Source organism: Panthera leo, chromosome B4, assembly GCF_018350215.1.
Source record: "Panthera leo isolate Ple1 chromosome B4, P.leo_Ple1_pat1.1, whole genome shotgun sequence".
NCBI lineage: Eukaryota > Metazoa > Chordata > Mammalia > Carnivora > Felidae > Panthera > Panthera leo.
The window spans coordinates 19960513-19988287 of record NC_056685.1 but is presented as its reverse complement, the minus strand read 5'-3'; the positions used below and the strand labels follow the sequence as shown (position 1 = coordinate 19988287).

Genomic DNA, 27775 nt, shown 5'->3' with positions numbered 1-27775 from the left:
GGTCTGCACATCTGTTCCTTGACCCGTTTTTGTTTTTTTGTTTTGCTAACTTTGTAGTTTCGGGTTTAGTTCTCTTTCCTTCAAGAGACAATTGACCTTTTTTCAGGGAGGGGCAAGAGTGTACTCTTGGTGGGATCTATATATTCTTTATTGGGATTGACAGATTACAATGAAAAACCATTTGATTCTTCAATTTAAAAGAGTTTTCAGTGTATTAATTGTCACAGTCAACAAGTTGCTAAATTCTACTCTGGATAAACACAAGCAATGTGATTGCCTTTGTAAAAAATTAATGCAAAGTGTATTTTAACTCAGATATATCAAAAGTATAAGACTTCCTTTATTACAGATTAAGTATTTTAAACGTTAATGTATGCCTTTCAGCAGATGATTTTGATAATGACAAAGGATACTCAAATTGTAAAAACAACAAAGAAAACAAAAACTGGCACGTAAAACCAACCTTAATGTGATTATTAACTGCAGGCTTTCTAAATTAAGGTCAGGGAGCCTCAGATTTCTTGCTTGGGAAGTAATATCATTCTCTTGCCTGAAAGGATGTAAACTGATTCTGCTTCTCTCTGTGGCCACTAATCTCTTGCATTCTGGTTGTGATAACAGACTGATTGGAGATTTTCTGCCTGCTTGGAAAAGGCCCAGGTAGGCAGCCAAACAAAAAACAGGTGAATAGATTTAGACAGACTTTTATAATTAGCTTAATGCCACAGTGAGAGGTAAGAGGTGTGTAGTTAGATAAGCATCCCCATGTGCACGTGAAAAAGAGGAGGGAAAAATCATAAAATTCCCAAGTGTGTTTTATATAGCTACAGCTAGAGAGGGGATACTCTTGGGATTCGTATGTAATGGCAGTTGTTCTAAAAATATGTAAGTGGAATTTTATTCAATAGAAAATAAACTTTACAGTTTATCAGTGAATTAAATATATACTACATAGTAATTACGTATTTAATATATATAGTAATTATTTTGGCAAGTATATTACTGCCATTACTTTTAGAGTTAGGCTAGACCTACATGAGTTGTAAAGATCACAAGGACTGCTCCCCTGCCCTCTTCCATCCAAGTACTAACCAGGCCCGACCCTGCCCTCTTAACCAGGCTTCCTGCCCTAGCACACTTCTCTTGGTTTGGGCCTGACCTCATCCTCTGGTCCCTCTCCTCCCTCACCTTCCCAACCTCAAGACCTTTAAAGGCATTTGAATCTTAGAAAGGAATAGGGCCTTTATCCCTTTCTTCTACTACATGAGTCACTAGCTAACTTAATAACCAATTTTCAAACTAATATTAATAGACGATAATTTAATGTGTTACCAAACACACACATGTATTTTAATAGGAGCCTTCAGGTTCTTATCCCAAGTATATGAATGATTGGAATAAGAATTTCAGGCAACTTGATTGCCTGTTTAAAGGAAAGAGAAGACAGTAATAGGACCTTTCGGGGTCCCATCAGACAAAATTACATAATTAATTGCTTAATCTGTCTACTGACCTGGTTAGACTTTTTCTGTAATATGGCTTCTGGGCCAAAGGTGTGTAAATGTGCATTCCACGTCACCATTTCTGTCTCAACATTGAGTAACGTCACACACAGAACAGGATGGCTAAATTATACATTCACTACATGAGCATAACATTGCAAAAATCAGTTAAGAGATCAAACCAACATTTTTAACTGTCTTAACTGATAATATTGGTTATTCCCTCATTCATCTTTATGCTATTTTATATTTTTAAAACATTTAAACACTCCTTATTTTACTTGACCTTCACAACAGCATGGGGAGAGAGAGAGGCAGCCATTATTTATCTCCATTTTACAGTTGTGTAAACTGCTGAGACCTTTGTTCAAGGTGACACAACTACTAGAGAGTTGAGGCAACACTAGATAGTTTGGTTCTTCATCTCATATGTTCCTGTCACCACTTAATGTTGTTTATTGCTGTGTGTATGAAAAATATTTTTATTTTAGAGAGCACACGGGCAGGGGAGAGGGGCAGAGGGAGAGAGAGAATCCCAAGCAGGCTCCATGCTGAGTGCAGAGCCTGATGTAGGGCTTGATTTCATGACCCTGGGATCATGACCTGAGCCAAAATCAACAGTCGGATGCTTAACCAATGAGCCACCCGGATGCCCCTGAAGAGCACTTTAAATATGTCTAGAGACTTTTACCATTAGACCTTTTTTGGTAAAACTCTACGTTCATATAAAAAATAAACTTTTAAAAGTACACTTAGGTAGGGACGCCAAGATGGTGGGATCGAGCCCCACGTGGGGCTCTGAGCTGAGAGTGTGGAGCCTGCTTGGGATTCTCACTGTCTCTGCCCCTCCCCCACTCGTGCTCACGCACTCTCAAATAAACTTTAAAAAATAAATATACACTCAAAAAAAATTTATCTCATCAGCCATAATAAAAATTATTTCTATAAACATTTGTCATATATAATTCTAGACTTTAGTCTTCCTCTAGGCATGAGTATATGTAATTTTAACACTATTAATCAGTATCCTGTCCTTTTCACTTCACTATGAAACATGAGCTACCTTTCATGACACTTCATTTTTCTAAACACAGAATACTTTGTTGTTTTGATATAATTAAGGAGTATCATACTGATTGTCATTTAAATTGCTTCCTTTTTTGCTGTTTTACGGGATTGTCCTTTTTTTTTTCATTCTACTTTCCACTTACTTGTGTTTTTGTAGCTTGTATTCCTAGAAGTAGAGCTGCTTGGTTCAAGACTATGGATGTTTTGGGGCACCTGGGTGGCTCAGTTGGTTAAGCATCTGACTCTTGATTTTGGCTCACATCATGATCTCATGGTTCATGAGTTTGAGTCCTGTGTCAGGCTCTGCAGTGACAGCATGGAGCCTGCTTGGGATTCTCTCTCTCTGCCCCTCCCCCCCCCCCCCCCCCACACACACACACTCCCTCTCTCTCTAAATAAGTAAACTTAAAAAATATATATATATGGATGTTTTTAGGACTTTTGATGGCTTTAAAATTGGGCTCCAGAGAGGTTATAACAATACACAATGCCAATGGTAGTATATGAGAGAGGTCACTTCCTCGTAATCTTACCAACACTGAATGTTATTTTTTTTTTAAGTTTATTTATTCTTAGAGAGAGGGAGGGAGAGAACCCCAAGCAGGCTCTGCACTGCCAGTGCAGAGCCCAACACTGGGCTCGAACTCACAAACGCGAGACTTTAACTTGAGTGGAAATTAAAGCGGAAGCTTAAACAACTGAGCCACCCACGTGCCCCGGATGTTATTATTTGTTTTTTATCATTGCCTGCCAAATAAGTGAAAAGTGCTACAGCACTGATTTTTGTATATTGCCTCCTTACATATTGGTCTGATTTCAAATAGAGTTTGTGTTAATTCGTTAGAATTTTAGGATAGACCGTCCTATCATCTGCATATACTTTGGCATTTTCTTTATCTTATTTCTTATTTGACTGTATTACGTAGCTATTCCAGAGAAATATCATATTACAGTAATAGTGATTAGTGCAGACTTCTTGTTCAACGTTATAGTAAAAAAACCTAATGTTTGGCCATTAATTTTAATATTAGTCATTGATATAAGAGATATATTATTACGCTGAGGAAATTTTATTCCGTTTTTCTAATTCTAATTCATTACAATTGTGCTCGGGAGTAGATACGAAATTCTAACAATACTTTTTTGACATAAATTGACATGATCATACAATTCTTCTCATATGACCTAATGAGGATCTTTGTATTTCCAAGATAGACTTTACTTGGTCATATAATACTCTTCTTTAATAAACACCTGGATTTGATTAGTTAATAATTTAAGATTCTTGCATATATGTATATGTTTTGTTAATTGGATATCTTTAGGTAGGGTTATACCAACCTTCTAGAATTAATTATACTAGCCTTCTAGCATCTGGAGGGTCAAGAAAGTATTGAATTCATGAAACAGGAAAAAGGAAAGGATGTTGTGGGGGAAAAAAATCAGGACAAAAATAAGTATCCAAATAAATGAAGTAGAATGGTTGAAGGTTATCAAGAAAATCTACTGTGAAGCAGAACTTAAAAAATGTTAAACTATTATAGAAAAGATAAGAACTACAGGGAATCGGTCCAAGAGGTCCAAACCTGATTAAAAGGAGTTCCAGTGAGAGAGAGAGAGAGAGACATGAGAGATGCATGAACATTATTCAGTAAACAGAAATGAAGTTTCCAGAGAGAGCAGTTTGTAAGAGCTGTCCAAAGTCAAGTTGGATACATGGAAAAGCTCCTGGGAAATTTTATGAACACTGAGATTACACAGAAGATCTTTAAAGCTTCTAGGGAGAAGAAACATCCAAATAAGGCCAATCAGAGTGACATCAAATTGCTTTGCAACTCTAGGTTCTGGGACACAAGGGAACAATGCCTTCACTGTTCTGAGGAGAAATAGCTCTGAATCTAGAACAGACCAAATGTGATAGTTAAATACATAAGGCAAGGAGTATCTAAGGATTATTCCTTCTTAGAAAGTTCCCTGAGATTGTACTCTAGCAAAAACAAAACAAAAACAAAAAGGCTGAATAAATTTTAAAAAGAGAAAGACATGGAATCCAAGGATCCAACCCAATGAACAGGAATCCCAAGACCCCACAGTGATATAATAGGCCCAAAGCGCAATACAGTAAAACCTTGGTTTGTGAGCATAATTCATTCCAGAAACATTCTTGTAATCCAAAGCACTTGGATATCAAAGTGAATTTCTCCATAAGAAATGATGGAAACTCAGATGATTTGTTCCACAACCCAAAAATGTTCTTATAAAAATGATAATACTGTAACATAATACAAAATAATAAAAAAAAAATACAACATATAGGGAAAAATAAGCAAATTAACCTGCAGAACCTTTGTGACTAGTGTGAGGGAGACAAGAGAGAGGAGGGTTATCGTGTGGGATGACTTTCACTATCACTAATGGAATCACTGCTATCTATTGGCTCAGTGGAATCTTTTTCTTTTCATGAAACTTTAATAAGGAACCTATCCAATGACACTTGTTTTTGCCTCCTTTTGAGAATTTTGCAGAAATGTGACCTAGCACTGTCATTGAACAGATTCATGGCTCATACTGCTACAGCCTTATTCGGATGGTGCTTTTCTACAGAAGTTTGCTCTGTTTCATACATTTTACACATCTCCCTAATCTCATTTGAAGCGAGGGATTCCTCCACCTTTTTCTCCTCCTCCTCTGCAGACCAGATGCAGATGTAGACTTCTCATAGAATCTTGCAGTTTCAGCCACTTGAATCTCTCAGTCATACTTCTTGGTGATTACCATCTTAACTTTCACTGTAATCATCTCCTTCTTCTTACTCACTTTCTTTTCAACCTTTTTCTGCATGAGGGCTGTTGTATATGCTCATGTGGATGTTGAGTACAGTGCCATATTAATAAACTTGCAATATACTGTATTTAATGCAACTGACAATAAGGCAACAGAGGAAAGGGTCTATATCTGCAGGCAGCCTGACCTAGAATGAAGCAAAGCATTCCTAAGCTTACTCTTGTGGGGAAGAGCAAAGGACTGTCCATAGGTGCTTTGAAGTGACAAAAAATATACTAGTGTGGGCACCTTCCGATGTTCTGAAAAATCACTAATTTCTGCCAAACACCATGGCCTGAGACCGAGCATCCGAGCATGGGAGATGAACACCCACAATGCCGAGTGAGAGAGAGAGAAGAACCATTAGCTCAGTTGTGATCATGTGGTGTTCGGCATACGTACTACTCGTATTGCAAGACATCGCTCGTTTATCAAGTTAAAATTTATTAGAAATGTTTGCTCATCTTGTGGAACACTTGCAGAACAGGTTACTCGCAATCCAAGGTTTTACTGTATGTTCACGTTGAAGTAGGAGAATGAAGGATTGTTTGAGAGCAACCCTTAAAGAAAGGGAAATTTTATGGACTAGATAGTATGGCTGAAAACTTGGAAAAACTTTTGTATATGGAAAAAGGCAACCAGAAACTCCACAGACAACAGAAAACCATACAAAAAAGGCAAAGTCTAAATTTAAGTATACTAGAAAGTAGAGTAATACAGCCAAATAATTTGATATTGCGACCATTCTCCTTTGAGTAGCACAAGAAGTGTGTTCACAGCACAGTACTTGTCTCTACAGTGAGTAATATGTACCAGATCATAATTTATAAGATCTTACAAAATGGCTTTTCATATTTGAAACATTTTATGTGTTTAACAGATGGTTTTCCAATTTTTAAAATCAACAAGTTGCAGAAGACGATGGCAAGTTGCCCAGCAACAATTTGTCCAAGTCCCCCAAACCTCTGCTCTAAGTTACTAATTTCTTTTCAGAGGAACATAATCGAAATGATGTGTGTTCATAGGAGCTCTTATTCACTTTTCCCTTCTACTGCGCTGAAATACAAAATTTGCCTGCAGCCAAGCTACAACCTTGCAGGCAAAGACAACAGCCCCAAAGATGGTGGCAAAGCACAGTGGAAAGAACCTGGGGATGGAGTAAAAGGAAAATTGTAGATAGTGACAAGATAAAAAAATATATATATATACAACAGATTAAGAGGTAAGAGACTGAAGGGAATTGCAGTTAAAAGTGGGGTTCTGAGGAAGGTCTCTCAAATGGGTAATATAGGAGCAGGGACACAAAGCAAGTAAAGGAGCAAGGTTGTCTGAGAAAAAGTGTTCGAGGTAGAAGATAAGGCACTTACAAAAACTTTAAGACCAAGGACATCTGTGGGGTGTGCAGAGTCCAGCATAGAGGTCAATATGGCTGACAGAGTGAGTAGGACAGGATTACAGAAGATGAGGACAAGAGGCAGTGGAGGGCCAGATGATATAGGACCTTGCTGGCCAGGATAAAGATCCTGGATTTTACTCTGAGTGAGATGGTTACAGCACTGGAAGATTTTAAGTAAAGGAGTGTAAGATCTAAACAGGTCATTCTGACTACTTTGTGGAGAAGACACCATAGCAGGGAAAGTGTGTGAAGGCAGGCCAAGTAAAAGGCTATTTCTGTTGTTCTTGCAAAAGATAATGGTAGTTTGGTCCAAGGGTTATTGGGAGAGGTGGGAAAAAGAAGTTTAACTCAAAGCATACACACATGCACACACACGCACACACTGTAATCTTCAGAAGAACTGTGAACATAAATTATTGCCTCAGGGTGTAGGGTACATTGCTTTTCATCGTAAGCCCTTGTTGGTTACTGCTTTTCTTTTTTAAGCTATGAACATGTATTATCTTGATTTTTAAAACTATTTTTAAAAATCTAAGGAAACAGAATATGTTACCTTTAGTGTTTTTCTGTATCAGTGTATATATACCTACCTGACTCTTCATTTTTTTAATTATAAAGGCTTTATTGATTTACAGAAATAGGAAAAACAATCCTAAAATTTGTATGGAACTACAAAGGACACCAAGTAGCCAACACGATCTTGAGAAAGAAGAACAAAGCTAGAGGCATCAAACTTCCTGATTTCAAAATATATTACAAAGCTACAGTAATTAAAACAGTGTGGTACTCACATAAAGATGATGAGCAGACAATGGAACAGAATAGAGAGCCCAGAAATAAATACACATATATACAGCTAACTGATCTTCAACAAGGATACCAACTGTACACAACGAGGAAAGAGTAGCCTCTTCAGCAATGATGTTAGGAAAATTGGATATCCACATGCAGAAAAATGAAACTGGACTCTTTCACCATGTAAAAACTCAACTCAAAATGGATTAAAAAGGGGCGCCTGGGTGGCGCAGTCGGTTAAGCGTCCGACTTCAGCCAGGTCACGATCTCGCGGTCCGTGAGTTCGAGCCCCGCGTCAGGCTCTGGGCTGATGGCTCGGAGCCTGGAGCCTGTTTCCGATTCTGTGTCTCCCTCTCTCTCTGCCCCTCCCCCATTCATGCTCTGTCTCTCTCTGTCCCAAAAATAAATTAAAAACGTTGAATAAAAAAATTAAAAAAAAAAAAAAAAATGGATTAAAAAGTCAAACATAAGATCTAAAACTAAAACTCTTAGAATAGGGGAAAGCATCATGACATTGGTCTTGGCATTGATAATACCAAAAGCACAGGCAACAAGAACTAAAATAAGTGGGACCATATCAAACTAAGAAGCTCTGCACAGCAAAGAAAACAATTCAAAGAGTGAAGGGTAACCTACAGACTGAGGGAAAATATTTGCAAACCTTATATCTGGTAAAAAATTAATCTCTAAAATATATAAGACTTTCCAACAACTCAATAACCAAAACATCTACATTACTTATAAAGCGAATCAGGAAGTTAGCACAAGACACTCTTTTTTAAATGGTTAAGATGGGCACTTTTATTATTTCTTATATTTTTCTGTCCAGAGAAAACATAGAAAAATTTAGACATTGGAGAAATAATAAGAATGAAAAGTGGCGCCTGGGTGGCTCAGTTGGTCAAGTATCTGACTTCAGCTCAGGTCATTATCTCATAGTTTGTAAGTTCAAGCCCCATATCAGGCTCCGTGCTGACAGCTCAGAGTCTGGAGCCTGCTTCAGATTCTGTGTCATCTTCTCTCTCTGCCCCTCCCCTGCTCGTGCTCTCTTTCTCTCTCTTTCTCCCAGACAGAGACCCCGCAAAAAAGGAGAATTGCAGGCCAATATCCCTGATGAACATGGATGCACAAATTCTCAACAAGATACTAGCAAATTGAATTCAACAGCATATAAAAAGAATTATTCACCATGACCAAGTGGGATTCATTCCTGGGCTGCAGGGCTAGTTCAATATTTGCAAATCAATGTGATACACCACATTGATAAAAGAAAGGATAAGAACCATATGATCCTGTCAATAGATGCAGAAAAAGCATTTGACAAAATGCAACATCCTTTCTTAATAAAAACCCTCAAGAAAGTCGGGATAGAAGGAACATACCTAAGCATCATAAAAGCCATATATGAAAAGCCCACAGCTCATATCATCCTCAATGGGTAAAAACTGAGAGCTTTCCCCCTGAAATCAGGAACACGACATGGATGTCCACTCTCACCACTGTTGTTTAACGTAGTGTTGGAAGTCCTAGCCTCAGCAGACAACAAAATGAAATAAAAGGCATCCAGATTGGCAAAGAAGTCAACCTTTCACTTTTCACAGATGACATGATACTCTACATGGAAAACCCAAAAGACTCCACCAAAAACCTGCTAGAACTGATACATGAGTTCAGCAAAGTCACAGGATATAAAATCAATGTACAGAATCAGTTGCATTTCTATACACCAATAATGAAGCAACAGAAGGAGAAATCAAGAACTCGATCCCATTTACAATTGCACCAAGAACCATAAAATACCTAGGAATAAACCTAACCAAAGATGTAAAAGATCTGTATGCTGAAAACTAATGAAGGAAATTGAAGAAGACACAAAGAAATGGAAAAACATTCTATATTCATGGATTGGAAGAATAAGTGTTGTTAAAGTGTCAGTACTACCCAAAGCTATCTATACATTCAATGCAATCCCAATCAAAATTGCACCAGCATTCTTCTCAAAGCTAGAACAGAAAAATCCTAAAATCTGCATGGAACCACAAAAGACCCTAAATAGCCAAAGTAATGCTGAAAAAGCAAAACAAAGCAGGAGCCATCACAATCCCAGACTTTAGCCTCTACTACAAAACTGTGATCATCAAGACAGTATGGTATGGCTCAAAAACAGACACATAGACCAATGGAATAGAATAGAGAACCCAGAATTGGACCCACAAATGTATGGCCAATTAATCTTTGACAAAGCAGGAAAGAGTACCCAATGGAAAAAAGACAGTCTCTTTAGCAAACGGTGCTGGGAAAACTAGACAGCAACATGAAGAAGAATGAAACTGGACCACTTTCTTACCATACACAAAAATAAACTCAAAATGGATACAAGACCTAAATGTGAAATAGGAAACCATCAAAACCTTAGAGGAGAAAATAGGCAACAACTTCTTTGACCTCAGCCACGGCAATTTCTTGCTGGACACATCCCCAAAGACAAGGGAATTAAAAGCAAAAATGAACTATTGGGACCTCATCAAGATAAAAAGCTTCTGCACTGCAAAGGAAACAATCAGCAAAACTAAAAGGCAACCAACAGAATGGGAAAAGGTATTTGCAAATGACATATCGGATAAAGGATTAGTATCCAAAATCTATAAGGAAACTTACCAAACTCAACACCTGAAAAACAGTCCAGTTCTTCGGATTGAAAATGGAAAGAAATGGGCAGAAGACATGAACAGACACTTTTCCAAAGAAGACATCCAGATGGCCAACAGACACATGAAAAGATGCTCAGCATCACTCATCATCAGGGAAATACAAATCAAAACCACACTGAGATACTATCTTACACTAGTCAGAGTGGCTAAAATTAACAATTCAGGAAACAACAGATGCTGGCAAGAATGTGGAGAAACGGGAACCCTCCACTGTTGGTAGGAATGCAGACTGGTGCAGCCACTCTGGAAAACAGTGTGGAGGTGCCTCAAAAAATTAAAAATAGAACTACCCTATGACCCAGCAATAGCACTACTAGGAATTTATCCAAAGGATACAGGAGTGCTGATTCGTAGGGGCATGTGTACCCCAATGTTTACAGCAGCACTTTCAACAATAACCAAATTATGGAAAGAACCTAAATGTCCATCAACTGATGAATGGATTAAGAAGATGTGCTGTGTATACATATATATGTGCGTATATATATTTGAATGTGTATATATATGTGTATATATGTACATATATATGAATATGAATATATTGAATATATATGTGTATATGAATACTACTTGGCAATGAGAAAGGATGAAATCCTGCCATTTTCAGCAACGTGGATGGAACTGGAGCGTATTATGCTAAGTGAAATAAGTCAGTCAGAGAAAGACAGATATCATATGTTTTCACTCGTATGTGGAACTTGAGAAACTGAACAGAAGAACATGGGGGAAGGGAAGGGGAAAAAAATAGTTACAAACAGAGAGGGAGGGAGGCAAACCATAAGAGACTCTTAAATACAGGGACCAAACTGAGGGTGGATGGGTGGGGGGAGCAGGGTAGAGGGGAGAATGGGTGATGCGCATTGAGGAGGGCACTCCTTCCAATGCCAGTGTTGGAATGAGCACTGGGTGTTGTGTGTAAGTGATGAATCAGGGGAATCTACCCTCAAAACCAAGAGCACACTGTATACGCTGTATGTTAGCCAACTTGACAATAAATTATATTTAAAAAATAAACATTAAAAAATAAATAAAGATAAAAGAAAAGAATGAACACTGCTTTCTACCAGTGGGAAACATTCTCAGGTAGTTTATTTAATGTTCAGATAACAGAGTGCCCTCTGTACTTGAAAGGTACAGTAGTTCTCAGTTATAATGAGTGCTCAGTTCATATTAGAGAGTTGGCCAAAATTAAATACAACTGAATGAAAATATGAACTTCAGTTACACAATTTTTAATATTAGAGTAATACTTAAAATGTCATCAAATCAGCCAGAATTTGAAAAATAGGATTTGAGATTATCACTAGTAGTCATCATTTATTTTCTGAGTTATCTGAAGATGCCAGGAATTGAGGATACACTTTATATAGCTCAGAAAATTGGAAAATTCTTCTGTATATTGAGAGTTACATGGTGGCATATTTATACTCCTCTGATCTTAGTTGTACCTTATGGAATATAATTTTCATTTTACTATTTTAATTTTCTTTTACTTTCATCAGTGTTTTCACTAGAAGGAATAAAACCTATTTTGGATTTTTTTCATCCATCCCAACCTATGCCATATGTCCCAGATTTGATTGTAGAGCCCCTATTTCATAAGAATTTTAAAGATAAATTTAGCCATAGCTATATTAAGAAGAAGGATTATAAAATGTTTCCTACTTGGAATCAGAACATGGGAAAGCAAATTTTCCTACAATTCTACAATCCATGTAACTGTTAAAACACATGTATAATTTTTTTAATGTTTGTTTATTTTTGAGAGAGAGCACGAGACTACATCTTCTACAATTGCACATGATATAAAAGCAGAATGAGTAACTGAAATTTTCATTATGGAATATGGGGGAATAATAACACTAAACATTCAAAACTAAATACACACATGTGCTGTTGAAGTCATCCAGATCTAAAGGAGAGAGAGAGATTTGGTGATGACCATGTCACCTCCAATGTCATCTCTGCAGATGACATGATATTATATATAGAAGACCCTGAGGACCCCACCAAAAAATGGTTAGAACCAATCAACTATTTCAGTAAATTTTCACGATACAAAATCAGTACACAAAAATCAGTTGTGTATCTGTATATGAACAACATACTATCAGAAAGAGAACTTAAAACAATTCCATCTACAATAGCATCAAAAAAGTAAAATACTAGGAATAAATTTAACAAAGGAGACAAAAGACCTGCATGCTGAAAACTACAAGACATTGATGAAAGAAATCAAAGAGGACACAAATAAATGGAGATATATTCTGTACTCATGAATTGGAAGAAATAATATTGTTAAAATGCCCATACTACCCAAAGCAATCTACAGACCCAATATACTCCCTATCAAAATTCCACTGGCATTCTTCACAGAAATAGAACAAACAATCCTAAAATCAGTATGGAACCCCAAAAGACCACCAGTAGCCAAAATAATTTTGAGAAGAACAAAGCTGGAGGCATCACACTTTCAGTTTTAAACTATATTACGAAGCTGTAGTAATCAAAACAATATGGTACTAGCATAAAAACAGACAAACTGATTAACGGAACAGGGTAGAGGCTACAAAGAAACCCACACATATATGGTCAACTAATCTTTGGCAAAGAATATACAATGAGAAAGGGCAGTCCCTTCAATAAATGGTGCCTGGTAAACTGGACAGCACATGGAAAAGAATGAAATTGGACCCCCTACACAAAAATCAACTCAAAATGGATTAAGAACTTGAAGACCTGAAACCCTAAAACTCCTAGAAGAAAACACTGGGGGGTAATCCCATTGACATTAATTTTAGTGATGATTTTTTTGGATTTGACACCAAAAGCAAAGCAACAAAAGCAAAAGTAAACAAGTGGGACTACATCAAATCTAAAACCTGCATAGCAAGAAAACCATCAACAACATGGAAAAGAAACCTATGGAATTGAAGGAAATACTCTGTAAACCACATATCCAATAAGAGATTAATATTTAAATATATAAGGAACTCCTATAATGCAAGAGCAAAAAAAAAAAAAAAGAGAGATAATGCTGGTGAAGATGTGGAGAAATGAGGACACTTGTACACTGTTGGTGGAAACATAAACTAGTACGTTCCTCAAAAAATTAAAAATAGAATTACCAAGGTCACTGGGCAGCTCAGTTGGTCAAGCACTCCACTCTTGATTTCGACTCAGGTCATGACCTCAGGGTTTATGAGTTTGAGCCCTGTGTTGGGCTCTGTGCTGACAGCACGGAGCCTACTTGGCATTCTCTTTTTCTTCCTTTCTCTGCCCCCACATAAGAAACAAATAAACATTACAAAAAGTCACCTGGATATTTTTTTAAAAAAATAGAACTACCATATGATTCGGCGGTCCCACTTCTGGCTATCTATCCAAAGAATGTAAATCATGATCTCGATGAGATAACCATATTCCATGTTCATAGCAGCAATATTCACAATTAGCCAAGGTACAGAAACAACCTAAGTGTCTTTCAGATGAATAGATAATGAAAATGTGATTTCATATATATGTGTGTATATACACATACAAATACATAAAGACACACGCACACACAGGAATATGATCTAGCCAAAAAAATAGTCAAACTCATAGAAACAAATCATAGAAAAGTAGTTGCCAGGGGCTAGAGGGTGGGGAAAATAGGGAGAGGATGGTAAAAGGATAAAAACTTTCAATTCTAAGCTGAATAGGGTCTGAGGATCTCATGTATAACATGGTGACTATAGTTGACAACACTGTGGTATATAATTAGAACTTGCTAAGAGAGTAGAACTTAAATGTTCTCACCAAAAATAAGTCAATACATGAGGTGATGAATATGGTTAATTAACTCAATGGGGGAAATTTTTTCACGGTGGATATAAATACAAAATTATCATGTGCACTGTAAACATCTTACAATTTTAGTACAGTTTTGTCAACTGTACCTAAACAAAACAGTAAATTGACATCCATGGAATTGAAGTCATCTAGATCCATAGGGGAAAATTGGATTTAGCGATGACCATGGTCACTGAAAGATAATCTGACTTTCCTGAGGTGACCTACTATCATACTCAGGGACATCCTGGCCTTTAAGCTTTATATTAGACCATCACTTGTTTAGAAACATCTTTATCTGCTTAGAATCGTAAATAATATGCTGAGGATTCCACACTTGCCCCCAAAACAATTATTTTGTGATTATTGCCATATACATGTTTTCTCCTGAGACAAAGGCCAATGAAGAGAAATTCTCAAGAAAAGGGGATCGTTGCTGTAATCATTGTCATACAACTGTTCAGTGACACCAGGAAATGCGAACTTGACAAAGAGGCTAGAATATTAAAGGAACTCCTTTACCACATAGAACTGGAAAAGTCACAGTTGTGCTTTGCTTTTTTCTAATAAGTTCTAAGTTGCCTTTTAAGTGGGAGAAAAATATGGTTCAAAGATAACTGTGGTGACATCCCATTAGTTTCGTTGTTAGATGCTAAGGATTTAAAGGACTCAGATTATAGCAGCTATTTGTTTTCTGTGGTAGACAGGCCAGATTTTGATATATACTGTATTCAGAATTCTCTCAGCACAAGGAGTAACTAACCATGTATGCTCAAACCCACTCATGAATACATTCTCTTGGAGGAGCCCTCCTGAGGTCAAAACAAATATGAAACACTGACCTCAGAAACTTTCCTTCAGAGGAGCCACAATTTGATTTCACTTGTTTGTAGAGCAATTTATGCACCAGGGCATCTTGTAAACAGTAGAGCATCTGTCAGCAATTAGTGGTTTTTAACAGCTCGGTGTGGTCAGGTAAAAAGAAGAGTCCTACAAATACCACTATCATCCAGAATTACTGGGCCTGTCCATACCTGCACCTCCCTGAGGAACAACATCAGAGGCTTAACACAGGGGACAGAGGGGCATAGACTTCACTAAAATAATCGAGCCATCCAATGAACAAACATGCAAATAACAACAAGTGTAATCGAGGGGGTGGGGAGTAGAGCAAGGGAAGACCAGTAACCAGAAATGCTGCCACATATTATCTAAACGTTCAGTTTTCAACAAATATGAGCCATGGGGGTGCCTGGCTGGCTCGGTCACAAAAGTGTACAACTCTTGATCTCGGGCCATGAGTTCGAGCTCCATGTTGGGTGTAGAGATTACCTAAAAATAACAAAAAACGAAAGGGAGACAAGGAAAGGGAGGGAGGAAGGAAAAGAGACAATTCAATGATTGGAAGCTTTAATACCCCCACTTTCAATAGTGAGTAGAACTAGAGAGAAGATCAACAATGAAGATTTGAACAATACAACAAACCAACTAGACCTAAAAGATATCTCTAGAACACTTTATTCAGCAAGAGAATATATGTTCTTCTCAAGGATGCATAAAACATTTTCTAGGACAGGCTGTATGCCAGGTCAAACAAACCTCAATGAGTTTCAAAGGATGGAAATAATGTAAAATATGTTTTCTGATTCCAAAGGAATGAAATTAGAAATAAGTTAACGGGGGGGGGGGGGGGGGGGGGGGGGGGGCGCCAGTGGGAACATCAACAAATATGACAAAATTAAACAGCAGACTCCTAAATAACCAATGAGTCAAAGAAGAAATTACAAGGGGAATCAAAATTCTTAAACATGAATGAAAATGAAGACCTAATGCACCAAAACTTAGGGAATGCAGCTAATGCAGTGCACAGAGGGAAGTTTATAGCTTTAAATGCCTTTATTAAGAAAGAAGAAAGATCCCAAATCTACCCTTCTACCTTAAGGCACTGGAAAAATAACAAACTACACTTAAAACAAGCAGAGGAAAGGAAATAACCAGAGTCTAGAGACTAGAGACTCTAGTCTAGAGACTAGAGAATCAATAGAGAAAAATCAGTGAATTCAAAGTTGATGCTTTGAAAATAGCAATAAAATTGACATTTAGCTAGATTGACCAACAGGGGAAGAAAGGACTCAAACTGCTAGAATCAATCAGAAATGAGAAAAAGGACATTACTACCAACTTTATAGAAATAAAAAGGGCTTTGTAAAGGAATACTATACCAGGAACAAGTATATGCCAAGAAATTATATACCTATTTTTTTAATGCTTTTTTACTTACTTATTTTGAAAGTGAGCGAGCATGAGCAGGAGAGGGGCAGAGAGAGAGAGAGAATCTCAAGCAGGATCCGCACTGTCAGCTCAGAGCCCGATGTGGGGCTGGAACTCACAAACTGTGAGATCATGACCTGAGCAGAAATCAAGAGTCAGGTGCTTAACCGACTGAGCTACCCAGGTGCCCCAGATATCTATTTTTCTAATAGATATTGATGAAATGGACAAATTCCTAGAAAGACAAACTATTAAAACTGAATCAAGAAGAAATAGACAATTGAAATTATAACAAGTGTAGAAAGTGAACAAGTACTTAAAATACCTACCTACAAAGAAAAGCCCAGATCCAGATGGCTTCACCACTGAATTCTACCAATTTAAAGAATACTAGTACTTTACAAAATTTTCTAAAAATAGAAGAGAGTGGAGGCACCTGAGTGGCTCAGTTGGTTGAGCCTCTGACTTCAACTCAGGTCATGATTTTGAGCCCTGTGTTGAGCTCTGTGCTGACAGCTCAGAGCCTGGAGCCTGCTTCAGATTCTGTGTCTCCCTCTCTCCGTGCCCCTCTCCTACCAGTGCGCGTGTGCTCTCGCTCTCTCTCACTCTCTCTCTCTCTCTCTCAAAAATAGACATTAAAAAAAAAAAAAAAAAATAGAAGAGAGTGAATACTTCCCAACTCATTTTATGAAGCCACTATTAGCCTTATACCAAACCAGAAAATTACAAGAAAACTGTAGACGAATTTTTTTATGAGTATGAATGCAAAAATCCTAGACAAAATACAGCAAACTAAATTCAGCAACTTATAAAAATAATTTGATACCGTGATCAAGTAGGGTTTAACTCAGGAAATGCAAAGGTGATTCAACAGCTGAAAATCAACTATTAAAGACATGGTATCAATAGAATAAAAAAGCAAATAGCACAAATCATCTCAATAGAAGCATATGACAAAAGCCAGCACCCTTGCATGATAAAAACACTCACCAAATTAGGAATAAAAGAGAATACCTCAACCTGAGAGTGTCTACTAAAACCCACAGTTAACATCAGCTTACTGGTGTAAGAGGGGATGTTTTCCCGATAAGAAAGAAGACAAGGGTGACCGCTCTCACCACTTTTTTCAACATTGAACTACAGGTCTAGTCAAGGAAGTCAGGCAGAAAAAAAAAGTAAGATTGAAAAGGAAGTAAAGTGTCCCTGTCTGCCGATGACATGATTTTATATATACAAAATCCTAAGGAATTCACTAAAAAAAAACTATTGGAACTAATGACTTCAGTAAAGATTGGAGGATACATATCAATATGCAAAAATCAGTTTTATTTATTTATTTTTTAAACGTTTTATTTATTTTTGAGACAGGGAGAGACAGAGCATGAACAGGGGAGGGTCAGAGAGAGGGAGACACAGAATCTGAAACAGGCTCCAGGCTCTGAGCTGTCAGCACAGAGCCCGACGCGGGGCTCGAACTCACAGACCGCAAGATCATGACCTGAGCCGAAGTCGGCCGCTTAACCGACTGAGCCACCCAGGCGCCCCTCAGTTTTATTTTTATAAACCTGTGGTGAACAACCTGAAAATTAAATTAATAAAATAATTTCATTCATAAATAGCATCACAAAGAATAAAATACTTAGGTATTAATTTAACAAAAGAAGTACAAACTCTGAAAATGACAAAACACTGTTGAAAGAAATTGAGGTTCAAAAGAAGTGGAAAAATATCCCCTGTCCATGGATCAGAAGTCTTATTGTCAAGATAGCAATATTACCGTAAATATAAGAGCTAAAACTATAATTAAAAACTATAAAATTATAAAACTATAATTGAACCTCATCAGAATTAAAAACTCCATGCTTCACAGGACACCATTAAGAAAGTAAAAAGATAACCCACAGAATGGGAGAAAATATTTGCAAATCATTTATCTGATAAAGGGCTTTTATCCAAAATATATAAAGAGCTCTTTACAACTAAATAATAAGCGAAATCACCCAAATTTTTAAAAAAGTGGAGAAAGGATCTGAATAGACATTTCTCCAAAGAAGTTATAAAAACAGCCAATGAAAAAATGCTCAATATCATTAGTCATTAGGGAAATGCAAATCAAAAGCACAAGATACTACTTCACACGCACTAAGATGGCTAGAATCAAAAAGTTGGATAATAACAAATGTTTGCCAAGATGTAGAGAAATCAGAAGCGTCATACACTGCTGGTGTAAATATAAAATGGTACAGCCATATTGGAAAACAGTATGGCAGCTCCTCAAAAAGTTAAACATAGAATTACCATATGTCTCCACAGTTCCACTCCTAGGTATATACCCAAGATAAATGAAAACAGTTTGCCCAAGCAAAAACATATCCACAAATGTTTACAGCAGCATTATTCATAATAGCCGGAAAGACTAAAACAACACAAATGTTTATCAAATGATGAATGGATAAACAAAATGTGGTATATTCATACAGTGGAATATTATTCAGCAAAAAGGAATGAAGTACTCATATATACTACAACGTGGATGAACCTGGAAAACATTACCCTAAGGGAAAGAAGCCAGCCACAAAAAAATCCACACATGATATGATTCCATCCATATGAAAGTCCAGAAAAGGAACATCTATGGAGACAGAACGTAGATTTATGGTTGTTTATTGTTTGCTGAGTGACGGGGTAGGAGGGGGAGAACGGAGGACGATACCTACAGGGTACTGCATTTCTTTCTGATGTGATGAAAATGTTCTGACGTTGGCCATGATGATGATTATACATACCAATATACTAAAACCACTGAATTGTCACTTCAAGTGGGTGAATTGTATGGTATGTGAATTACATTTCAGTTAAGCTATTTAAAAAAAAAAAAAAAAGACAAAGGAGATCTTTGTGTACTATTCTGTAATAATCTCCAAAATGTTTTGTTAAATAAGAAAACAAGTCCAAGAAAAAAAAGAATTATCTCACATCTTAGATGTGACGGTAGTTACTTGAACCTCTAAGTGTGTTTAGGGTGCCTCAGTAGCTCAGTCAAGCGTCTGACTCTTGATTTCAGCTCAGGTCATGATCTCACAGGTTCGTGAGATCTAGCCCCACAATGGGCTCCATGCTGAGGATGTGAAGCCTGCTTGGGACTCTCTCTCCCTCTCTCTCTGCCCCTCCCCTGCTCGAACTCATTCATTCTCTCTCTCTCATTCTCTCTCTCTCTCTCTCTCTCTCTCTGTCTCTCTCTCTCTCTCTCAAATAAGTTTAATAAATAAATAAAATTCATAGAACTATGTGACAAAAGAGAAAAAGATAATTAAATCTTTAAAAAACACAATAGAAATTGAGAGAGAAGAAGGATTGTCACCAGAGTTGGTCACCCTGGTAGTGAACACCAGGAAGTCTTCAAGAAGAAAGTTACACCTGAGAGTACCTTGAAGGATGGTTTGGCTCTAGAGAGATAGATATTTAAGGGGAGGGTTGATGAAGAAAGGAAAATCGTTTCAGGCAATGTTAAGGATGGCAAAAAGTACAGGGTAGGGAAATTTCTGTCTGGGGGAGCATTAATTATTCAGTTCTGCTCAAAGGAAAGCTACCACAGGAAAGAGAACAGACCACAAATTGTGGATCTCTTTGCATGTCAGGTTAAGAATTAAACATTATATGGCGCCTGGGTGGCTCAGTCAGTTAAGCGGCCGACTTCAGCTCAGGTCATGATCTCACAGTCCATGAGTTCGAGCCCCGCGTCGGGCTCTGTGCTGACAGCTCAGAGCCTGGAGCCTGTTTCAGACTCTGTGACTCCCTCTCTCTGACCCTCCCCTGTTCATGCTCTGTCTCCCCCTGTCTCAAAAATAAATAAAACGTTAAAAAAAAAAAAAGAATTAAACATTATATAATCAGTGATGCGCCATGAAAGGAATCTGATCAGAACTCTGCTTTAGGGGTATTAATCTATAAAAATTATTAGTAAGTAGGAGTCCAGTTAGAAGGCTGTTACATTCATCCAGCCACAGGAGAATGAAGAACTAAGAGAGGAGGTGTGATTTGTGAGCAGGGAACAGACGGGGTTGACATCGTGGAGAGTGTAGCAGCTGGCGGGGGCGGGAGGCAAAGGTCCACAACTGGACTCGGGTCGTGAGCCTGGGTGACTGGGATGACAGTTCTATCAAGAAAAGGAAGCAAAAGCAGACAAGTCGGTTAGTTTGGTTTGAGGAACTAGGAGATCGCTAAAGAAGAGATTCAGTGGCAGTTAAAGAGGGCAGTCACGTAGCAGAGCGGAAGGAGAGCATCGCCCATGTCCTCATCTATACAACAAGAGATTTGGATTCCAAAGGCAGCATGTTACAGGGACTGAGAGACAAGATTTCAGAACCCAACTTGTCTGTGTTCAGCTACCCATTAGCCTTTTAATCTTGCGTATGTTCTCTATGCCCTGTGAGCCTCGGATTCTGTACAGTGGGGGTAATATTACATACCTACCTACTATGGCTGCTGTGAGGAATACTTGTACAGACACATATCTTAGAACAGCGCTTGGTACAAAGAAAGCTTATTGCTATGTGGACGAAGGCCCTTTCGATCTGATGGCCCATTGTTGCTATGTGGTCAATTCTGTTATACTGCCCCTCCAAGGAAGAGGTCAGGACTAGACATACAGGTTAATCATTCCTTTTCAAAAGTGTTACTGAACCAGTGGCATGAGATACCAACGGAGAAAATGGAAAGAACATATGAATGGCAAGGATGGAATGTTGAGGAGCATTATATGGGGTGGGGGGTGGGATGGGCAGTGAAGGAACATTCAGAGAAAGAGAAAGCCAAAAGGAGTAGAAAAGACAGCTTAAGGGAAGATCACCTTCTGGAGTGGAGGCCACTTGAGCTCAGCATGAAGAATCATGGGACACAGCTGACAGACAGGGAGAAGGTGAAGAGGAAAGCAAAGGAAATTAGGGGCGCCGTGGTGGCTCAGTCGGTGACCGTCCAACTTCAGCCCAGGTCATGGTCTCCCAGTTCGTGAGTTTGAGCCCCGCGTCAGGCTCTGTGCTGACAGCTCAGAGCCTGGAGCCTGCTTCCGATTCTGTGTGTGTCTCTCTCTGCTCTTCCCTCCGCTCGCTCACACTCTGTCTCTCCCTCTCTCTCAAAAGTAAATAAACGTTAAAAAAAAGAAAAAAAAAGAAAGAATGCAAAGGAAATTAATAGATGGAGCATAGTTCTGGGACAATTCAAGAGGAAGGAAGATAATTTCTTTTGATTTGGGATAAAAGATAGGAAGGATATAAAGTGATGTAATCAGAATTTTGAGTTGAGAAAGTTGGAAGGCAAGGAGGCTCATGTTGGAGAACTTCCTTTTTTCTCACGTTAAATAAGAAACAAGGTCATCTGGAAAGAGAGGAAGGTAGGGAATAAAATTGAAGAGTGTTTCTAAGTGGCTTTAAATATTTTCTCTAATTCTGTCCTTTGTATGAATGAAAAACAAATGACCCATGTCAATTATAATAGGTAGTATTTACTGAGACTTGAATATCTGCTTGGTATCCTGCTAAGAGCTTATTTCAAATTTAAAACCTAATAGGCAAATGGTATTACTAGCATTATCCACATACTACAGAGGGTAATTCTTGACACAGAGAAAGGATTGGAAATTGCTTAAGATCACCCAGCTAAGAAGAGGTGGGACCAAGATGAGTCTACCTGAGTTCTTAGCAATCAGGCTTCTGAGGTTTTATTTTCAAATCTCATTAAAGCAGCGAAACATTGATTCAAGAATATGCATGCATTAATGGGATAGAATACAAAGTGTAGAAAAATAGTTCACGTATACAGTGGCACTAATTTTAATAAAGTTAACATTTCCTTTTAATTTTTTTAATGCTCATTTATTATTTTGAGAGACAGAGCGTGAGCAGGGGAGGGGCAGAGAGAGAGGGAGACACAGAATCCGAAGCAGGTTCCAGGCTCTGAGCTGTCAGCACAGAGCTCAACATGGGGCTCGAACTCACAAACTGCTAGATCATGACCTGAGCCAACGTCAGATGCTTAATCAACTGAACCACCCAGGCGCCCCTAAAGTTAACATTTCGAATAAGTGGGGAAAGGATGGCTTGATTGAAAATTCATTGGGCAATCAACCATTTTTAATTTTTTTAATTAATTTTGATCCTGTATTTTAAGAAATCAGAACAGTGTTGTCAGTGGCAGAGTAGAGATTAACTTAAGGGCAGAAGAGAACTTTCTGGGATAACAGGAACGTTCTATAATTTGATTAGAATTAGAATGGTTATATAGGTCCTTTTTTGGGGGGTCAAAACCCATTGAATTGTACATTTAAAATCTGTATATTGAATTGTATGTAAATTTTATATCAATTTAAAAAGAAATCTATATGTGGATCTCCAAGACATTGTTAAATGAAAAGCAAGGTATAGAACGAGACAAATGACGTGATACCATTTATACAGAGAACAAAGAAGTAACAGCGACCGAACGAAACTATTTCTGTGGCCCCTCACTCATGTACGTACGTCTCGTGGGTCTTGTGTTAGGAAGTATTTTCTTCTTCCTGCTCTAGTGTTAGCCTACTATGCTCTTGTGGTTTCTTGAATGCAAAGAAAAGATAGACTTTTATGCTAAAACATTAGTTGAATTTCTCCACCGTTTATGATAGTCAAACGAAAGTTTCCTTGTTGCTTAACTAAATGAGTGGATGGATGAACGAGGGTCCTTCTAGGCCGAAGATTCAGTAAACCCGGTTCATTCACACGGACCTTACGTGAAATAGGTCACTTGACCTACAAGAGACATGTGGAAAGTAAGACTTCGTTGCCTTTATATTTTGGAACAGGTGACAACCAAAGCCAAGCAACTGAAGGATTCAGTTACCTGCTCCCCAGGTGAGTCAGTGCCCCCTTCGCCCCACTGAGCTAAAGTGACTTCTCCCACATAAATCCCTTTTCGTAAGGGTGGGTGCTAAGATGGACCTGATAAGTTTAAAAACCCTAAAAACCTAGTTCTTTGCTAGTACTGGGGGAGGGGCACGCAGGGGGGAACTCTCTGGACGCCACACAAACGCGCGGTGCAAGGCTCGCCCACGCGGTCCACACTGCCAGCACCACGCACACGGAGCCATCTTTCCGAATAGAGCCGCAGCTTTCCCAAGAACCCACATTTCTCAAAATATGTTTCCTCCAAGACTAACTGGAATTTTGCTAGAGTCTCCATACTGTTTGCTTGGAACCAGGAAGAGAATACTTCCTAAAACCTTCTAACTTAATTTAAATACAAGTCCCAAAGACAGCAATGCAGGTGAGCAAACCCGGAGATCTCAAAAAGCCGTCCCCAGCAGGGATTCAATGTGGGGCTCTGCCGGCTTCAGGAAAGAAGGCATTTCCAGATTCCTGTTCTGCAAACACAATTCTTTGTTGGCGCAGAGGCTAAAATGGGCAGTGAGAGGCCATGTGAAAAGGCCTTCCTGCAAGACACTCTGTGTGTTCTGGAAAAGGCAGTGTGGTGTAGACTGTGGCACAGATAGGGATCTTACTAGAGCATTGGGCGGGGGGGTAAAAAGTGACCAGAACAGGAGACGTATGGTTGAACATTCAGGGGCATCCCTGAGATGGCGCCTGAGAGCCAGTCCGTTTGCTCTTTACTGGCCAACGTGGTGGCACAGTGGCACTGGAAGCAGCTTGGAGCAGACAGCACGTCCCACCGCGTCGGTGGCTCACCTACAATGGTGTGAGCACAGCGTGAGTTTAGACAGATCCATTTTAGCTCCGCTAATGGAATGAGTCGTCCCAGTTCCGGATCGTAAAGAACATCCTTCCTTATCTAAAAAGTGTCCAAGAGCCACTTTGCATTCTTTGGCCACAACCTGATTCTGTACGTGGCCCTCAGTCCCTCAGAGCGTTGGAAAGGACAAAGGACAAGGAATCAGACAGAACTGGGTTCAAATCCCACCTCTGCTGCTCTCTGAGACTGATTTTTGCCATCCGTAGAATTAGGATAATGACACCTATCTTTCTAGAATAGCGTGAAAATTAAGCAGAATCGTAGGTGCACAGAGCCTACCACACTGCTGTGTTGGTGACAGCTGCTGTTACTCTTGTCACCTGCACTGACCTTGCCATTCCATCTGTGTGATAAAGTGTGTCCTTCCTCACAGGAATGGTCAGACTCTCCGAACTCAAGTCAACAGCCCAGAATCCCCGGCCCACCAAGGCCGCCACGGCCTTGCCAGATGACATCATCACCCAGCGAGAAGATGCACTGCAGGCCGGGGAGGAAGACAAGGAGGACGAGCAGGAGGAGGAAGATGACGACGAGCAGGAGGCGGTGCTTCCGGAAAGCCGGCCACGGAGGCGGAGGCCGGCCAGGCCGCCGGAGGTGGCAAAGAGGGCGGAGCCCGAGGAGAAGTTCAGAGGAAAGAGGCAGAAGGACTTCGATATTTCAGAACAAAACGAATCCAGTGATGAGGAGAGCCAGAAGAAAGAGAGAACTCGTGCTGCCGAGGAGCCATGGACTCAGAGTCAACAGAAGCTTCTGGAATTAGCATTACAGCAGTACCCAAAGGGATCTTCAGACCGCTGGGACAAAATAGCCAAATGTGTCCCGTCTAAGAGTAAGGTGGGTGAGGCGGGGGAAGAACGAGACCTGCGCGGCCAGCTGCACCTAATTCCCCACCTTACGCACACCCCTCTAGCGACTGCTGTCTGCGTGACCGTCCGGTGCACTTCTAAGAGCAGGTTCAGTCTGTGCACCGGATTGATTAGTGTGTATGAATGAGGTCAAGATTCTAAGGAGACCATACAGACCGGTTGGTTTTCCTCAGAAAATTCCATGCATAGAGGATAAATTTCACCCACAACAAGCCCGCCAACCTTCTGGAGCATTCGCCCCAGTCTGGCAGTTTGAGAGGAGCACGGGGGTGGCTGGGCCGCACCCTCATCACTGGGGCAGCGGGAGCAGCCCTGGCGGCCGGCAGGCCCTCCCTCGGGCGGAGGCTCCCTTGAACCAGAGTCGGGGGAGGTCTCCCTCCAGCTCTGCAAGGAGCCTTTACCCCAGGGCGAGCGCGTGGCGGCCCGTGTCATGCTGGTCATCGGGTCCACAGTGCACATCACTCTGGACTCAGCAGCTGCACCAGACTGGCGAGGCCCTGGCGGCGGGGGGGGTGGGGGCCCAGGCAGGGATGACATTTAGGATTGAACCCACCCTGCAGCCTTGACTGTACTTTAAGTCTTCTCCCTGTTTTCGGCTCTCGGTATCTGCTTACAAACCCCCACAGGTAGTTCCCAGCTAAGCGGGCAGACGGGGTGCCCCACAGAGAGCCAGCGCTCACCCCAGCCTTTGCCTTCCGTCTGCCAGTTCATGCTGCGGGGCTCACGGTGTGAGCTTTCCCACTCGGGCCTTTCTCGAAACACACACCATCTCCCGAGTTTCTTCCCTCCTCGCTATACTCTCAGTCTGAGGCACCAAGGAACGCGGAGAAATCAGAAGAACGAGTCTCTTCTGCCTCCTGTGCCTGTCACTCAGTAGCCTCTGGGCACATTGATGTTCATTTACATTCTTATTTTTTTTTAATTGAAATTCTATGTTGGAAAATCTAGCTTGTGGCCATAAATGTCCCCGTGTGTACAGGTCTAGTTATCTATCACCTACTTTAAAATGATGAAGTTGAGAATTCCCGGGGAGAAAAATAAACCATTAGCAGTTGATCTATTTGAGAAACACAGATTCTCCCAGCCTCTCCAACTGGTTTGCCAGAAGTAATTATTTTCCCTGAATTTCCCTAGCATCTGTCAGGACACAGGCATCTACATGCGTGATGAATTGACATTGGCTTAAAATGAAGGAGCTGGAACCGTGGATTCCTAAGGATAGAACATTCAGAAACTCACTGCCTCAGGGTTTGGAAACCCTCCCGTCTGAACCGGACACGAGCAGCCCTTTTATTGTCCCGCAAGTGTTCCCCTTAAGCCTTGACATTGGAACCAGTTCCCGGAGAGGTGGCCTGCTGACTCGTCTGCTAGGGAGCGAGTCCCTATACGTGGCCCGCAAGCCACTGGCGATGCTGGGCCTGAAGGAGGGGACTTTGCCTGAGGCCTGCGGCTCAGCGCTCTGGGTCGCCGTGGTCCCCGGTGAAGTCCCCGCATCATGCCCGGGGCCTCACCGGTGGGCAGCACAGCTATTAAGAAAAGGCTGGTATTTTAAAGACTGACCCCATGCGCGTGATCGTTGGGGATCCAGAGAGGCACTTCTAGAAGCATCCCTCATACCACTCCTGAGCTAGAACCCTAGGAAGAGCATGAGCACCCACTCTGTGTCCCCGGCTGATAGAAGCATCTGCCAGGGAGCAGCGATCATGTTGCCCTAGACCTTAAGTTAGTGAAGGCTTCCAACGCCTCGGAGGGGAGTATCTCTTGGCCAGAAACGGGAACGGACTCTGGAAAGTACCTCATGATGGACAGGAGAGCGTGAGGCCCCCCAGCACCGCCCACCTCTGCTCTAGGCCCCACTAGGGGCCTCACCCCCAGCGGCCACGGCCACGGGCAGGATCTGGGCGGCACACTCCCCGCCACGGTCCTGGGGGCTGGGCCGACGCGGCCACCACGGGAGGGTCCCCACGGCCCCTTAAGGAGAGGCAAACCCAGATGGAATAACAGGGCGGCCGGCCGGCCGGCCTCAAGTTGTCCGCTTGCTCTGACGGGACGCGCCATGACAGGGAAATGTGAAAGCTGCTCGTTATCGTTAGCGAGTTGAGAGGCATCATCGTGATGCCCGTGGTGTGCCTCACACGCAGCAGCACGGGCCCCTCACGCCAGCGGCCCACGCTGCACCTCACAGGACTGCCACTGGCCCGGGGGCACCCGGCAGCACGTGGGCCCCGGCCGGCGGGGGCCCTGGCGTGTGCGCGTGGGCCCATGTGTGCGGGCCGCGGGGCTCGTCCAGCCGGTTGCAGGCCGGCCGTGGGCAGAGCGGACGCTCACGAGGCCGCCTCCCCGCACAGGCCGCGGCTGAAGCCCACGACGCTCACGCTGATCTGTGGAAATAACCGTTTCACCTCTCTTTTTCTCTTCCTGCAGGAAGACTGTATCGCTAGATACAAGTTGCTGGTTGAACTGGTCCAAAAGAAAAAACAAGCTAAAACCTGAATATTCTGGAAGATGATGTTCACCTTCATTTTCCAAAACGATTATTTTAAAAGTCTTATGCAGAAATTTGCATTTTGTACCTCAACCTTTCTATACGTCATGTGCCTTAGTAAAAAAAAAAAAAAAAAAAAAATTAAAAAAGTTTTTAAAATGTTGTGCTATATTGTTTAAACAAAGACTATGTTACAGGAGAAAAAGTATTCCGGTATTTTACAGATAATTTTCCCTCTCATCATC

General features: G+C 40.6%; 1 protein-coding gene across 1 annotated transcript in view; it reads left to right on the top strand.

Moving 5' to 3' along the window:
• The window catches only part of DNAJC1 (DnaJ heat shock protein family (Hsp40) member C1), a 217842-nt gene extending 190198 nt beyond the window's left edge, over nucleotides 1–27644 (top strand). The window contains exons 10-12 of the mRNA XM_042945075.1: nucleotides 23236–23284; nucleotides 24553–25013; nucleotides 27470–27644. Of these exons, the coding sequence (XP_042801009.1) occupies nucleotides 23236–23284; nucleotides 24553–25013; nucleotides 27470–27538 (579 nt within the window). The 3' untranslated portion in view covers nucleotides 27539–27644. The remainder of the gene's footprint in view (nucleotides 1–23235; nucleotides 23285–24552; nucleotides 25014–27469) is intronic.
• Nucleotides 27645–27775: the final 131 nt, after the last annotated feature.